Source organism: Jaculus jaculus, unplaced genomic scaffold (assembly GCF_020740685.1).
Source record: "Jaculus jaculus isolate mJacJac1 unplaced genomic scaffold, mJacJac1.mat.Y.cur mat_scaffold_103_1_207660_arrow_ctg1, whole genome shotgun sequence".
In the NCBI taxonomy this organism is placed as follows: Eukaryota; Metazoa; Chordata; class Mammalia; order Rodentia; family Dipodidae; genus Jaculus; species Jaculus jaculus.
In genome coordinates, this window is record NW_025423391.1 from 52,403 (window position 1) to 67,052 (window position 14,650).

Genomic DNA, 14,650 nt, shown 5'->3' on the forward strand with positions numbered 1-14,650 from the left:
ATTAATCAGTGTTAATGTATATGATCTTATTTAGTGGATGTGGTATATGCTAAAGGAGTCCAAGTCCTTTTCATACTGCCATCCCAGTAGAGAGAGCCAAATGCTTAGTCTACAGTTGTTCCAAGGCAAGAGCCTATATCCACAGGCTTCTAATCTGGAAGTCTCCATCTCTTTTCTGCTTAACGACTAAGGCATAACTTGCTTTGGAAAACTTTAATACTGATTTACCTGATTCTCTTTGTAATTAATCTTAATTTTTCAACAGTGAGCTGCTTCCCTTTAACAAATTGATGTATTTATACTTTTTTCTTGATTTGAGTCAAAGTCTTTGATCAGGAGAGCTTTCAGTGACATGTGTAATAAGAGAACTTGAAAACAAATTTGCCAAATACTTTAGGAAACATTTGAATAAGTGCTAGCTCTTATTTAAAACACTTCTTGGGCTGGAGAGATGGCTTAGCAGTTAAGCACTTGCCTGTGAAGCCTAAGGACCCTGGTTCAAGGCTCAATTCCCCAGGACCCACGTTAGCCAGATGCACAAGGGGGCGCACGCGCCTGGAGTTCGTTTGCAGTGGCTGGAAGCCCTGGCGCGCCCATTCTCTCTCTCTCTGCCTTTCTCTCTGTCTGTTGCTCTCAAATAAATAAATAAAATAAACCAAAAAAATTAAAAAAAAATAAAACACTTCTCTTTGCTGCATATACCAGGATGGAAGTAAAAGATGCCTTAATATTTAATTTTGTATTGTTGGAGATAAGTGATTTTAATAAATTTCTGTTTATCTGCTATTGTGGTGTTTTTAATTATTGGCTGACTGAGGTCTTGAAGTTGGCATGTGACAAAACCACATTTCAAGTTGTGAGGGTTTTGTAGTGTCTCTTCAAATGTGCAAATGTATTTTTTGCCCTGTGTATCTTTTCAACATTATATATAGAAGTCTTTCAAATGCTGAACTCTTACACATGCTTGTTAAAAAAAAAATCACTAGTAGAGAAACCATTGCTACAGTTTACTAGGAAAGTTACTGATATTTATGTGATTTACAGTGACTGTATGTGTGTTCCCCAGCTTGAAGAACACTTAGAACTCCATTATATCCAGAAGGGGGGATTAATAAATACAGAAAGGGGGATTGTTAATGTGTCACATTATACTTGAGTAGTTTATGTCTGAGGTTTTAAAGAATAATTAACTTTTATTAAGGACTTTATCTTAGCATAAGAGCAATTTGTGATATATCCATAGATTTATACAAAGTTAGTCTTAGCTTCAGTTAAATTGTGTGAGCTGTAAAGTGAGAATAGTAACAGTGAAAAGTTTACTCTCCTTGTGAGAAGCTGAGTCAAATTTTCCTTCTTGGGTTAATATTAAAATAGAGGAGCATTAGATGATGACATCTTTTGTTTTCAAGTTATGTGGAGTCTTATTGTCATACTGATTTGATTTTTTTTTTAAAGAAACATCTTGTAATGAAAAATATGTGTTTGTTCTACTCTGAAGATTATGAAACTGGTCAAGCTTATGGTTCTTCAATTACAAAGAAAAAATGCTAGTTAAATACCAATGAACTATTTTTACTCTTTTATATGAAATGTATAAATTTCTGGGGGTGATGGTGGCAGTAGTGCCTCTTGTTACCATATGTAAAACACTTGAACCCTTTCATCAATATTGCCATCATCTGATGAACACTCCCAATATATTTTCTCAAAGTCTGTTTAATTAAAGTTGTATGGAATGATGTAACTAATAAGCAATAAAGTCTGAATTATTATTATAAAAAAACTGCTTTGTTTTAAACTTTAGAGTTTTAGTCTTCTGGGCAGATCTCCATTATTCTAATAGGCCTGTATTTACTAAAGCAAATGATTCATACATACTTCTTCGAATTGTTTTTTCAGATCCACTATTTCTTTATTATATCTTTTTAGGAGTGCTTCATCACTTGATACCTCATTCACAAAAGGAGTGTTCTTCATATATTTAGCAATGCTGGCAAACTGCAACAAAGTAGTATAAAATGTTCAATATCAATTCTAACAGTTGATAGAATATCTTATTTTCTTAAATCAACTTTATTTGAATAAACAAACTCTTCTCAGTTGGCTTAACACTTCTGACTACAGGAAGCATTCCATGGCCTTTTAATGTTTTGTAACTAGGTCAAGTCAAGGAGAGGTGAAAGTATACCTTGAAGACAGATGCCATTAGAACCTCCAGGCACTGGTTTCTTGGAATCCCACTCAACCTGCAGCATGCTTCCTCTATTCTGAAGCTCCACTTCTGCCCCATAGTTTCTGCCCTTGCTTTGGACTCCATTCTACTTACTGGCTACTTAACTAGCAATTCATGGCAAAAATGGTGGAAGACAAATCTTTTATCTATTTTATGAATTTTGGCAGTAGTATGACTCATTGCTAAATAATGTTTTATCCCTCCTTCTTTTTTTTTATTTGTAGCCTAGACTGGACTGAAATTTCCTATGTAGACCAGGCTGGACTAGAACTCGGCAGTTTTCCTGCCTCTGCCTTCCAAGACCAGAATGACAGGCTGATCTCAAGGGATTCACCCTCCCAAATGCTGGGATTAATGGCATGTGCCACCATGCCCAGCTTTAAAGCATTCTTTTTCTTTTTGCCTGGGGAGGGGATCAAACCAAGTGCCTGTGCATGTTATGCAAGCACTCTACCATTGAGGTATGGCCCCAGCCCCTTTGGCAGCTACTTAATACCATGGTTCTTGAGTATGAATCCTCGAAGTAACCTTAAGTGGGTAGATAAGACGACCACTGAATCTATCATTGAGAAAACAATTCTGTTAATCTTTTCATTTCTTCCCCTTTATTTCCTCTGTTTTATTTTTTAAAGTTTTAAAACTCATGCTGATCCTCCTACCTCTGCCTCCCAAGCGCTGGAATTAAACGTATGCACCACCATGCCCCGCTTTACCTCTTTTCAAAAAAAATGTGTAAGTTTGAAGCTCAGATCAAGGCAGGCAATAGTTAGATAGCAGAAATTCAACAGTAATATCTACATATATACATAAGTTAGTTTTTATTTATGGAACTATATTAGTCCTATAACATTTCCTATGCTCCTATTTTAAGTACAAAAAATGAATTATTTAAACAAAATACCAAGTGATTTACGTTGGATCGATCAAAAAATCATGGAGAAGGGATACAAATTAGTAAAGCCCAGGAAGATGTTATTTAAGAGATTATTACAACAGGAATTATGTCCAGAAAGAAAACAGTACCTAATCTGACTGCTTTTCTTATATTAAGGTTAGATAAAAATCAAGCTCACCTGGAGAGTAGAAAGGGTTTCATCGAAAGAAATTGGAGTAATTGTGCAAATAATACGTGTTTTTGCATTTCCTCCCAAGGAATTCTGAAGAATTCGTGTTAATTTGCTATCTCGATAATTTATGAAACCACTTCACCAGAAACAAGTTTGGGAAGAAAAAGATTGATAAAATGCATATAGTAAGATTTTTTTAAAACACTTAAATTAGTAATCATTAAAAATGCTTTTACAGGTTATATAAGACAGATCAAAATACTAATCAAAACTACTTAAAGTAGCAGGTCAACTCAATAGGTTACAGTCATACGAATAAGAACCTATTCTGACAGAAGCCCCAAAGCTTTTGAATATGTAGATGAAATCAATATATGTGATTATTACTTAAGTATTGCTTTTTTTTGAGGTAGGTTCTAATTCTAGCCCAGGTTGGAGCTCACTAGGTAGCCCCAGGCTGACAATGAATTCACAGATCCTCCTAGTTCAGCCTCCCTAGTGCTGGGATTAAAGGTGTGTGTCACCACACCTGGCTCTGCATTTTTCTATTGAGTATAAAACACAAGCAATAAGTGCACAATGGGACAAACTTACCCAATTTGCCCATCACTAAGTTTCTTGATCACTTGTCCCAAAATAAATAAACTTCGATTTATATTGCAGCCTTCCTTGAGTCGCACACCTGAATTTATTACACAAATATAAAAATTAACCCCTGTACTAAATGATGAACTGACTTATAGGGAAGTTATGGGAGAAATCAGACATGAAAGGTCAGATGCTAGTTTATGCTCTGAGTTGGACAGAAGTCCACAATTAGTAAAACTGAGAAGCGTTCTTTTGGTATTCTGCCCACCTACTATATCAATCAGAAACATCATCACCTGTGACAAAGAGGAGAAAAAACCATGTCCTAAAAGAGCTCATCTATAACCTCAGTTCAAATCTGATTTTTAAATAAATCTTAAATAAACACAATCATGGACTCCCAACAAAATTAGTCAATTTTATTTTAGTTATTTGTTTTAGTGTATGTGTATGATGTGCCTATGTGTGTGTGGATGCACGCATGCCGCGTTATGAGTGTGGAGGTCAGAGGCCAGCTTCTGGCGTCCATCCTTACCTTCTACCTTGTTTGAGGCATTGTTTGCTCAGTGTACACCTGGCCAGCTAGCCCATGAGAGTCCAGGGATTCATCTGTCTCTACCTCCCAATGTTGGGGTAAGGAGTACTGGGACTACAGATGCATGCCACTGTTTCCAGTTTTATGTGGATCCTTGAGCCATATCCTCAGCTCAATTTTTAATTTATTTTTATTGACTTATTCATTGGGGTGGGGCACAGAGAGAGAATGGGCACGCCAGGGTCTCTAGCCACTGCAAAGGAACTCCAGACACATACACCACCATGTGCATCTGGCTTATGTGGGTTCTGGGGAATCGAACCTGGGTCCTTCGGCTTTAAAGGCAACTGCCTTAACTGCAAGCATGAATTTTTAATTTTTTTTAAACTTAAAAGGGATTTATTTGTGATTTCCTATATGTTTAGCTTGTAAATGCATTAAGAGACAATTTCTGTTAAAGTTTTCATTGTGTTTCACTTCAAGTACTACACAAGTTAAAATCTGATAAAGGATTTACATTTGATTATCTGAAACTCCCCATCTCAGACTTTTATTTTAATGTGGTGGGTGACTTCATTTCCATGGGTACCACCAGCAGGAAAGTCTCTCTTATGGCTCCTAGGACTTCCATTAATTAGTGTGCATACAGTTTTCATTCTCTAAGTCATTGTCATTTCACTGCTATCTTCATCACTTTCTACGGGGATGCCAGTGCCTTAACTGCAAGCACAAATTTTTAATTTTTTCACTTAATATGCTTACATGACTCAAGAAGTTAAAGAAAGAAAACATGTACCCTGTGAGAAAGCTCCCTCCTACTTCATCTCCCATTTAAACAGCTTTTGTTCTCCACAAACAAACCACTATCATTTCTTTTCTCACTCTTCCAGAGATGTTTTTAAAAAGTTTGTTTATTTTCATTTATGTATTTATTTCAGAGCAAGAGAGAGAGATAGAGAGAGGGGGGGAAGGGAGGGAGGGAGGGAGAGAATATGAATGAATAGGCACACCAGGGCCTCCAGCCACTTGCAAATGAACTCCAGATGCATGTGCCCCCTTGTGCATCTGGCTTACATGGGTTCTGGGTAATTGAGCCTCGAACCCAGTTCCTGAGGCTTCACAGGCAAGTGCTTAACTACGAAGCCATCTCTCCAGCCCCAGAGATTTTTTTTTTAAATGCAAATCCATACATATTCATTTTTCCTTTCTTTTTTTCATATAGACTGCATACTTTATTTTGTACTTTGCTTTTTCCCTGGACAATATATCTCAGAAAAATTTCCACATCAGTAAGGATTTTTATTTATTTTGTTATCACAGAGCACTACCATATGGATTTACCAGAATTACCTAAGGCTGCAAAGAAAGACATGTAGTTTTCCAACCTACTTATCCTATAAAAAAATACTATGCCAAACATTTTGAACAAATATGTTTCAGTTACACCAGTTAATGATGAGTTTCTACTTAACTAGAAATGTTTCTTGGTGGCCTGAGATGGCTCAGTGGTTAAAGGCACTTGCTTTTAAAGCTTGCAGTCTGTGTTTGATTCCCCAGTATCCATGTAAGGTAGATACGCAAAGTGGCACATGTATCTGGAGTTTGTTTGCAGTGGCAGAAAGCCCTAGCAAGCCCTCACATTCTATCTCTCTGTTTGCAAATAAAGAAATATTTTTTAAAACCTTATTATTTCATGTTCAGATGCCTGATAGACTGGTTTGGTGCATGACCAGTGGCTCTGGGGAGGCAGCAGAGGAACTTCTGCATCACATCTTCCTGGAGGCAGAAGCTTTCCTTAGTGCTTAGCGTGAATGCAAGCATTGCACATCCTGAACCGTTCTAAACCTTCCTTTGGGTTTTACAGCTATTAGTCTTTCTTTTCAGTTTCTGCACTTAGTGTAGTAGGTATGCAAACTGACTTCTAATAATTTTCATGGCTCTTTGTAAGACAAATTCTTCAAGCTGTTCAAAATGTATTCCTTGGTATGTGACGATGATGTAATCTAATTTCTTTCAAATAACTATCACAAATTTGAAGGACTTTAAGATTCTTTTTTTTAAATTTATTTTTACTTATTTATTTGAGAGACAGAGACAGAGAATGGTTGTGCCAGGGCCTCTAGCCATTGCAAACAAACTCCAGACGGACGCATCCCCTTGTGCATCTGCTTACATGGGTCCTGGATAATCGAACCTAGGTCCTTTTGCTTTGCAGGAAAATGCCTTAAACACTAAGTGTGGTGGTTTGATTCAGGTGTCCCCCATAAACTTAGGTGTTCTGAATGCTACATTACCAGCCGATGGAGATTTGGGAATTAATGCTTCCTGGAGGAAGTGTATTGTTGGTGGTAGGCTTATGGGTGTTACAGACAGTTTCCCCTGGCCAGCATTTGGCACACTCTCCTATTGCTGTTGTCCACCTTATGTTGGCCAGGGGGTGATATCCACCCTCTGCTCATGCCGTTATTCCCCCTGCCATCATAGAGCTTCCCCTACAGCATGTAAACCACAACAAATCTTTTTCCCACAACCTGCTTTTGGTCAGGTGATTTCTACCAGTAATGCAAACCTGACCTGGAACTCACTATGTAGTCTTAGGGTGGCCTCAAACTCATGGCCATCCTCCTACACCCCCCCCACCTCCCGAGTGCTGGGATTAAAGGTGTGTGCCACCTTATTTGAGGACTTAACATACAAATTGTTGTTACTTTTATCAGCTTCTAAATGTGTCAAGCAGCACTTTGAACTCATAAAAGAATAGGAAGACCCCTAGTAGTTCTTTTTACCTTTGCCTCCTGTTTGAGTAGCTCTTTCACTGCCTGCAAGATCCACCAAATTCTGTAACACAGATGACAATGAATTTTTAGGCAGGGAAATTGAAGTCCTAAAATACAAAATACTGAAGGAACACTTAAAAAACATAGCTTAGGACACCAAGACAATGAAAGATTTATGCCTGAGAATACCACAGTGTTATTCAGCTTTCTCAAGGATCAGTTGTGGCCCTTAATGGAGGAGCGAGAGTGGCAGCAGGAAAGCCAGTAGAAGCACACAGCAGAGGACACAGGCAGCTGGAGGCAGCACGGCCTAGGCCGGCAGCGGCGGAACCCACCTCTCTTAAGAGAGGGCTCTTGCCTTTCTTTTCATCTCAAAGCCTAGCCCTCTACTCTTGATGTGAGAAAGACTCAATATATATTCTGAATGCCTTACATGAGTTAGAGCTTTATTTCTCTGTGGAGATTCTCAAGGAACTTGTGAGTAATTATATACTCCCTCCTCTAAACTATCTATCTTACAAAGTATCCACCATAGACAATTCAGATATGCAAACACAAGAAAAGCAGCAACGAAGGCATCATGAGTGAAAGAAGCTATTACAGAGGGAGCAAGAAGTCATAAGCAGAGATGCTTTGAGAGAGAAAGTAATGGAAGGAAGTAAACTGAGAGTGATTAAAAGTGGCCAAATCTTTCCTAAGATTTGGAACCTAACAAAGCAGTATTTAGTTGCCTCAGAAGTCTGCCTGATGGACTGAAGTAAGGAAAACTGAATCACGAAGGTCAGATTCAAGAGACATGATCACTTAAATAGTGTAGCACCCACAGGAATGTACCAAGATGAAATAATTGAGACATGTGACCCACAGACAAAAGGAAAGGCAGAAAAAGATGAGTTAAACTTGACTAAAGGTTTCCTGCTTATGTGCAGAATGTTTCTTTGGTTTTGTTTTTCTTTTTTGATTTTTCGAGGTAGGGTCTCACTTTAGGTTACGCTGACCTGGAATTCACTATGTAGTCTCAGGGTGGCCTTGAACTCACAGTGATCCTCCTACCTCTCAGCCTCCTGAGTGCTGGGATTAAAGAGGTGCGCCGCCACACTTGGCCAGAATGTTGCTTTTAATGGGAAATAAGAACAGTGACTAGGGTGGGAAGAAATTCATTTAGTTCTAGATACCCTTAAGTTTCAGATAATGGATACCAAATTGTAGTAGTCTTTCTGATGATATGAATTAGAAGTCAGACATATTAGACCAAATAAGGATTGGGCAGTCAATGACACAGAAATGTTGACAGAATCATGAGAGCAAGAAAGGCCAAAGACTTTGATAAGAGAGTAGGAGAAAAGATAGGCAGGGAGAATGAGCAGAGCTAAGAGAGCCTGGATCTTGCCATCTTCCTGGGGCTAGGACACAATTAGAAATAAGACCACCCCCGAGAGCTAAAGCTCACTCTGTGGGGAAGACTTCGTCCCCAGAAGACTTTTACTTCCGGTTTGGCCCAGACAGAATCTAAGAAGCACAGATGATATGTCAGAGGAATAAGGGAGAGAACCAAATATGTTAAGAATATTAAAACTAAATTAAGAGAAATGTCAAAATTACAGTAAACTACTACAAGTCAGAGTTAGAAATAAAGCAGGAAAGGTTTTATCCATTTTTTTGGTATTAATAAACATGAATGGGATACTGCTACTCTTCAGTTGAAAGGATTTATAGTGTATAATGCTAATCATAATTATGCGTGTGTATGTGTGTAGCTGAGGGTTAGAGCACTTGCCTAGCATGCCCAAGGCTCTAAAGTTGATCCCTAGAGAGCAAAACAACAACCCCCCCCCAAATTCTCACCATTTATAATACAAACTTTCTCACTGTTTCCAAGAAAAACCTTAAAGAATGTGTCTTAAGCATTCTATCTAGTTTTTTTCTTGATTGCACAAATCTAAATTATTATTAGCTGAAGTAAAACAAACAAAAACTCCCAATTCTAAGATTATTAAAACTATCAGATATGTATAGAAAAGAACATTACAGGGCTGGAGAGACGGCTCAGTAGTTGAAGATGTTTACTAGCAAAGCTTGACAGCTTGGGGTGCAGCCCCACCCCCAGTATCCATGCAAAGCCAACTAAATGCACAAAATGATGTGTGTACCTGGAGTTTGTATTCAGTGGTATTCACCCATTCTCCTCCCCCCCCTTCCTCCCTCTCCCCCCGCCTCATAAATATTTTTAAAGATTTTTTTTAAGATTACATAATCACATTAGTAGATGGGAATAAAAAAAGAAACTCAACACCTGTAACCTTCACAGGTAAATTAGGAGACAGAAGTCTGACATACCAAAGCATTTTCTACTGAAATTAAATTGTGTGTGTGGATGCATATACACAGGGGGCCATAGGTTGATATTGGTTATTTTCCTCAATTCTTCTCCACTTTATTTACTGAGGTACAGCCTCCTACTTGAACCCAAAGCTGCCTAGTGTAGCCAACTTGCCCCAGAGACTTCTTTATCTCTGCCTCCTGCATGCTGGGATTACAACTCAGCCACCATCCCATCTGGTATAATATAAATGGGTGCTGAGCACCTGAACTCTGGTCCTCACCCTGTATGGGAAGCACTTTATCAAGAGCCATTTCCCCAGGCTCCTAAATTCTCACTGAAACATTTTGGCTAGTAATTTGAGGCTATTGATAAGGCCATTTAAGCTGCCAACTTACTAGTCTTTTCCCCCCATTTATTTAGCTAACAATTCTTATTAAAGCAAACATCCAGCAACTGAACTATCTTCTTTCAGCCTGTATGAAATTTATTATGGTATATTAATACTCACCAAATGTGACACTTTAACAGAGCCATCACAATTTGAAGATTCACCTTTTTCTCTACTTTCTAAAATCTAAACAGAAAAGGGAACTTGTCAAAAATGAGTTAATTCTTATTTAGAAAGATCAGATATAGAAGGAGGAATTACCTACCATTCTGAAAATGGCATGTGAATGACTGTTTCTTTGATTCATTTTGGCTATTCCACAATGTCTGTTTTCTGTAAAAATGAATTATATTTCTGCTGCATATATATTGAACTCAAAAAAAACCCCATCACTCTTTTTCCCAGTCTATTGATATAAAGTGTAGTCAAATTGTATTGTATTTTAGCTTAATGGTCTTACTTTCTCCCTTGGAGAGCCATTGCAGAGCCATTTCTGATGTATAAACCACTTCCTCTGTGAGATCAGCAACATATACATTCCTCTAAAAATGGTTTAATCATGGAAAGATGAGAGAAACAGTCAGTTTGCTTTTCAAAAAGAAGTTGCAACTTATTGTAGAATTCATCTGTGAGTGTTAAAAAATGGAAGCAGGGGCTAGAGAGATATCTCAGTGGTTCTGCAAAGCCTAAGGAGTTTGATTGCCCATTACCTACATAAAACCAGATGCACAAGGTGCTCATGCATCTGGAGTTCATTTACAATGGCTAGAGAACCTGGCATGCCGATTCTCTTTCTCCTTCAAATAAATAAAAAGGAAGCATTATTTTGTAGAAAATAGTAATGTATCCATAAAATTCACAAAACTGCATATGTTACAGTACACCAGATTCTATCCTGATTCAAGTTTTCTTTTTTAAAAATATATTTCATTTATTTATTTGAGACAGACAGACAGGGAATGGGTGTGCCAGGCCCTCCAGCCACTGCAAACAAACTCCAGATGCATGTGCCACCATGTGCATCTAGCTTACATAGGACCTGGGCAATCAAACCAGGGTCCTTCAGCTTTGCAGGCAGACGCCTCAACTGCTAAGCCATCCCTCCAGCCCTGATTCAATTTTTCTATTGTCAGCACGTAAACCAAAATATTCCAGCTGCTAATACATTGAAACTACACACACTGAATCAAAGATGGATCTCCACAAAGACTTAGAATATGAAAAAGAAAGAAAAAAAACAGAAATTGGAAAAATTTTAAATCATTCCAAACAACGTGGATAATCACATGTGTTGGAGTCACCTTAATTCTATTACTCACATTGATGTCTTCCCGAATTATCAGTGGTTTCACTTTCTGAGTGTTACAAAGTAAATCTGTAATGGTTTCATTATATATTTCCATGTAAGATACCCGTAAGAGAAACTCTCTCTCAGGAAGCTAAGACAAAAAAATAGTTTTAACACATTAGAGAGCACCCAATTATACAACATAATCTTGATGTCTGTTTTCTAATAGTTTTTAATTTTTTTATTTTTAGTTATTTGACGGAGAAAGAGAGAGAAAGAATGGGCGTGCCAGGGCCTCCAACCACTGCAAACGAACTCCAGATGCATGGGCCCCCTTGTGCATCTGGCTTACATGGGTCCTGGGGAATCGAACATGAGTCCTTTGACTTTGCAGGCAAATGCCTTAACCACTAAGCTAGCCCTCCAAGCCCTGTTTTCTAATATTAAAGAGGAAAAGAAGTTATTTTTATAAAACAAGCAAAACCCATGGTTATATGTTAATAACAACACTCAAAATACAAAAGGGCTATTGCAGAAATAATAAAAGTATGCTATCATTAAGAACAGAGAACTCAATCCAACTGAGTAGGCTCAAAATAAAATTCTAATACTTTACCTTAAATAAAATGCTCATTTAAAACTAGGCCTTAACTAATGAGCTTGGGGAGTCTGGCCTTCTGACTTCTTTCTATTTTTACCTACACTGTTACTGTTCCTTAGTCATCACTGGTGGTAATGCTGAACTAACCATTTGGTCAAGAATTCTTTAGCAGTTAAATGAGTTGACTTTTTTGTTGAGCATATTCCTGTTGCATGACTCCATGGGAAGAATGAAACAAGTTTAAGCTTTATAAAGTATGTGTAATAAAAGTGAATCAGTGCAATCCCTTTCTTCTTTTCGCACAGAAATCAAGAGGAAGTTTCAAGCCTGTTTTAATCATAATTACAAGAGGAAGACACTAATTTCTATCCAGTTATTATTAGTTTACCTATCTTTGTAAGAAGTCAGTGAAATTATTACCTTCCTAATTTTTTGAAAAATGTCGTGTATAGCTCTCGGGATGATTCCTAAACAATTTTCTGAACCCATCATGGTATGTGTTTTTCCTGATGCAGTCTGCCCATAGGCAAATACAGTACCTGTAACAAACAAACAAATGAGCTCAAAGCATACAAACAAATGTTTGAAATAATCCTGTAGTGAGTAAGACTAACAATGCTGCGGATGGACCCAAAGACTTAAAATGCTTCTGCAGCACAAGGTGAATACAAACCATTGTAGCCCTGTATGGCAGAATCGATGATCGGTACTGTGATTTCGTCATATACATTTTTAGTCGTTTCATTACTATGAAAGACACGATCTAAAAAGAAGATACAAGTTAAACAAATCAACTGTGTTTTCACTGAATGAGTAATTTCCCAAAGATAAAACATTGTCAGGATCTTAAATGGTGCCATATTTAAGACAGTATTTTTATCAAGTTTTTTCTTTTCTGAAAATATCCTTCTCAAAGGTTAAATGTGTTGGTTCTCATAAACAAAAACTAGTCAACTCTGTTTGTTTGTTTTGTTTTACGAGGTAGGATCTCATTCTGGTCCAGGCAGACCTGGAATTAACTATGTAATCTGAGGGTAGCCTCGAACTCTCGGTAATCCTCCTACCTCTGCCTCCCAAGTGCTGGGATTAAAGGCGAGAGCCACCATGCCTGACAACTCTATCATTTTCAACAAGCAGTAGAGTGCAGTGATTGTATATGGGGTTCAGGGCTGTCTGGGTACCAATCCTGCTTTTTGTAGCCCAGGTTGACCTTGAACTCTTGATGTTCCTGCTTCACTACAGGGATTAGAGGCTACTAGGACTTTTAAAAGCTAATTTTGATGCTGTTGTGACCTTACCAAAACTGAAGGATTTACTCCCATCAATCTGATAAATAGCATTATTGTCAGTTTTCCAATAAACACGAGTAGCTTCTTCCAGTCCTTCCCTAAAATATAAAAATAAAAAACCTTGTACTTTAGGACAATATAATTGATCACAGAAATCACGTGACAGTAAAGCTAAGTGAAAATATTTCATGTGGTGAAGGACAACTGAACAGATGGGAAAATACTAGAGAGAATGATGTAAAGTCTGCTTTGGAAGGCTTGAGTGCTGAAGTAGGGTTTAGTGACTATTTTCATCTAGATGAAGTGCTTCACTCCCATCCAAGTACCTGCACTGGAAGGAACAGATACAGACTGAAACTCTGATTATGTCCTTCAGGAGGCTTCACTGCTAAAGTGAGATTTAGTGACCTCTTTCTCAATGGAGTTTCTGAATGAAGTGCTTCACTCCAAGACAAATTGTAAGTAACAGATACAAAATGCAATGCTGATTATGTTCTTCTTGCTTTAAACCCTTAAAAGCCTTCTGGAGCTGGGTGTAGGGGCGTAAGCCTTTAATCCCAGCAGTCACAAGGCAGAAGTAGGAAGATTTCCATGAGTTCAAGACCACCCTGAGACTACATAGTAAATTCTGGGTCAGCCTGGGCTGGAGCGAGACCTACCTCGAAACACCAAGAAACAAACACAAAAACCTTCTTAAAATTTCTGAAATACCTGATATGCCACAAGACACTTGAATCACCTCCCTTCTCTCTTCAATGTCACTTTCTCCTAAATTCATACAAACATGCCAAGTATCACATTGACCAATCAATCTGATTAGGGTCTCCCTTTCCATTAACTAACCAACTAACCTATTCTTCCATTCATAAAATGTCAGGATTTTCCTGACACCCATTCTGCCCCTCCCAAACTGTCATCTCTCCATAGGTCTAATGACTGACTTCTCCAACCATCCTGCCAGTCACCATGTTTGCCTTATGTAGACACCTTTTCCCCCAACTTATTGTGAGCTTATTAAACTCAACACATTCTTCTGGCTTTTCAAACCTGAGGGACGCAGCTGGCTTCCTTTCTGTTCCCGTCCACAGGTCCACAGACAGGGAAGGCGCTGTGTGCAGCGCCCACCCCGCCAACCAGAACCGGAGCGGGGAGGTGCTGACAACCGCCAGCCCAGCACGGACCCGCGGCCAGGCCCGGCGCCCCTACCTGTTACAGACGGGCCTCACCCGCACGCACACGGCCACGGCCACGGCCACCTCCTCCGCCATCCGGCCTGGCCGAGACCCAGTGAACAAGGAAAAGGAAATCCGTAGCTGCCTTCGCCGACCGAGTGAAGTTTAAAATTTACCTAACGACACTCTGGTTCAGCAGTGGCATTGTGACGTCACGGCTGCGGAGGGGGCTTGAGACACGGCGTAGTGCTCAAGGCACTAGACTGCAAAGCCAAAGGACCCAGGTCCGATCCCCAGGACCCACGTAAGCCAGATGAACAAGGTGGCGCATGTGTCTGGAGTTTGTTTGCAACATTTAAAGGCCCTGGCATGCCTATTCTCATTCTCAT

General features: G+C 38.8%; 1 protein-coding gene across 1 annotated transcript in view; it reads right to left on the reverse strand.

The window, feature by feature from the left end:
* Positions 1 to 14,357, reverse strand: part of LOC123457241 (centromere-associated protein E-like) — a 64,670-nt gene extending 50,313 nt beyond the window's left edge. The window contains 12 exon segments of the mRNA XM_045141210.1: positions 1,879 to 1,998; positions 3,307 to 3,436; positions 3,895 to 3,982; positions 7,210 to 7,261; positions 10,032 to 10,097; positions 10,177 to 10,244; positions 10,372 to 10,453; positions 11,231 to 11,350; positions 12,221 to 12,339; positions 12,474 to 12,563; positions 13,099 to 13,187; positions 14,296 to 14,357. Of these exon segments, the coding sequence (XP_044997145.1) occupies positions 1,879 to 1,998; positions 3,307 to 3,436; positions 3,895 to 3,982; positions 7,210 to 7,261; positions 10,032 to 10,097; positions 10,177 to 10,244; positions 10,372 to 10,453; positions 11,231 to 11,350; positions 12,221 to 12,339; positions 12,474 to 12,563; positions 13,099 to 13,187; positions 14,296 to 14,357 (1,086 nt within the window).
* Positions 14,358 to 14,650: the final 293 nt, after the last annotated feature.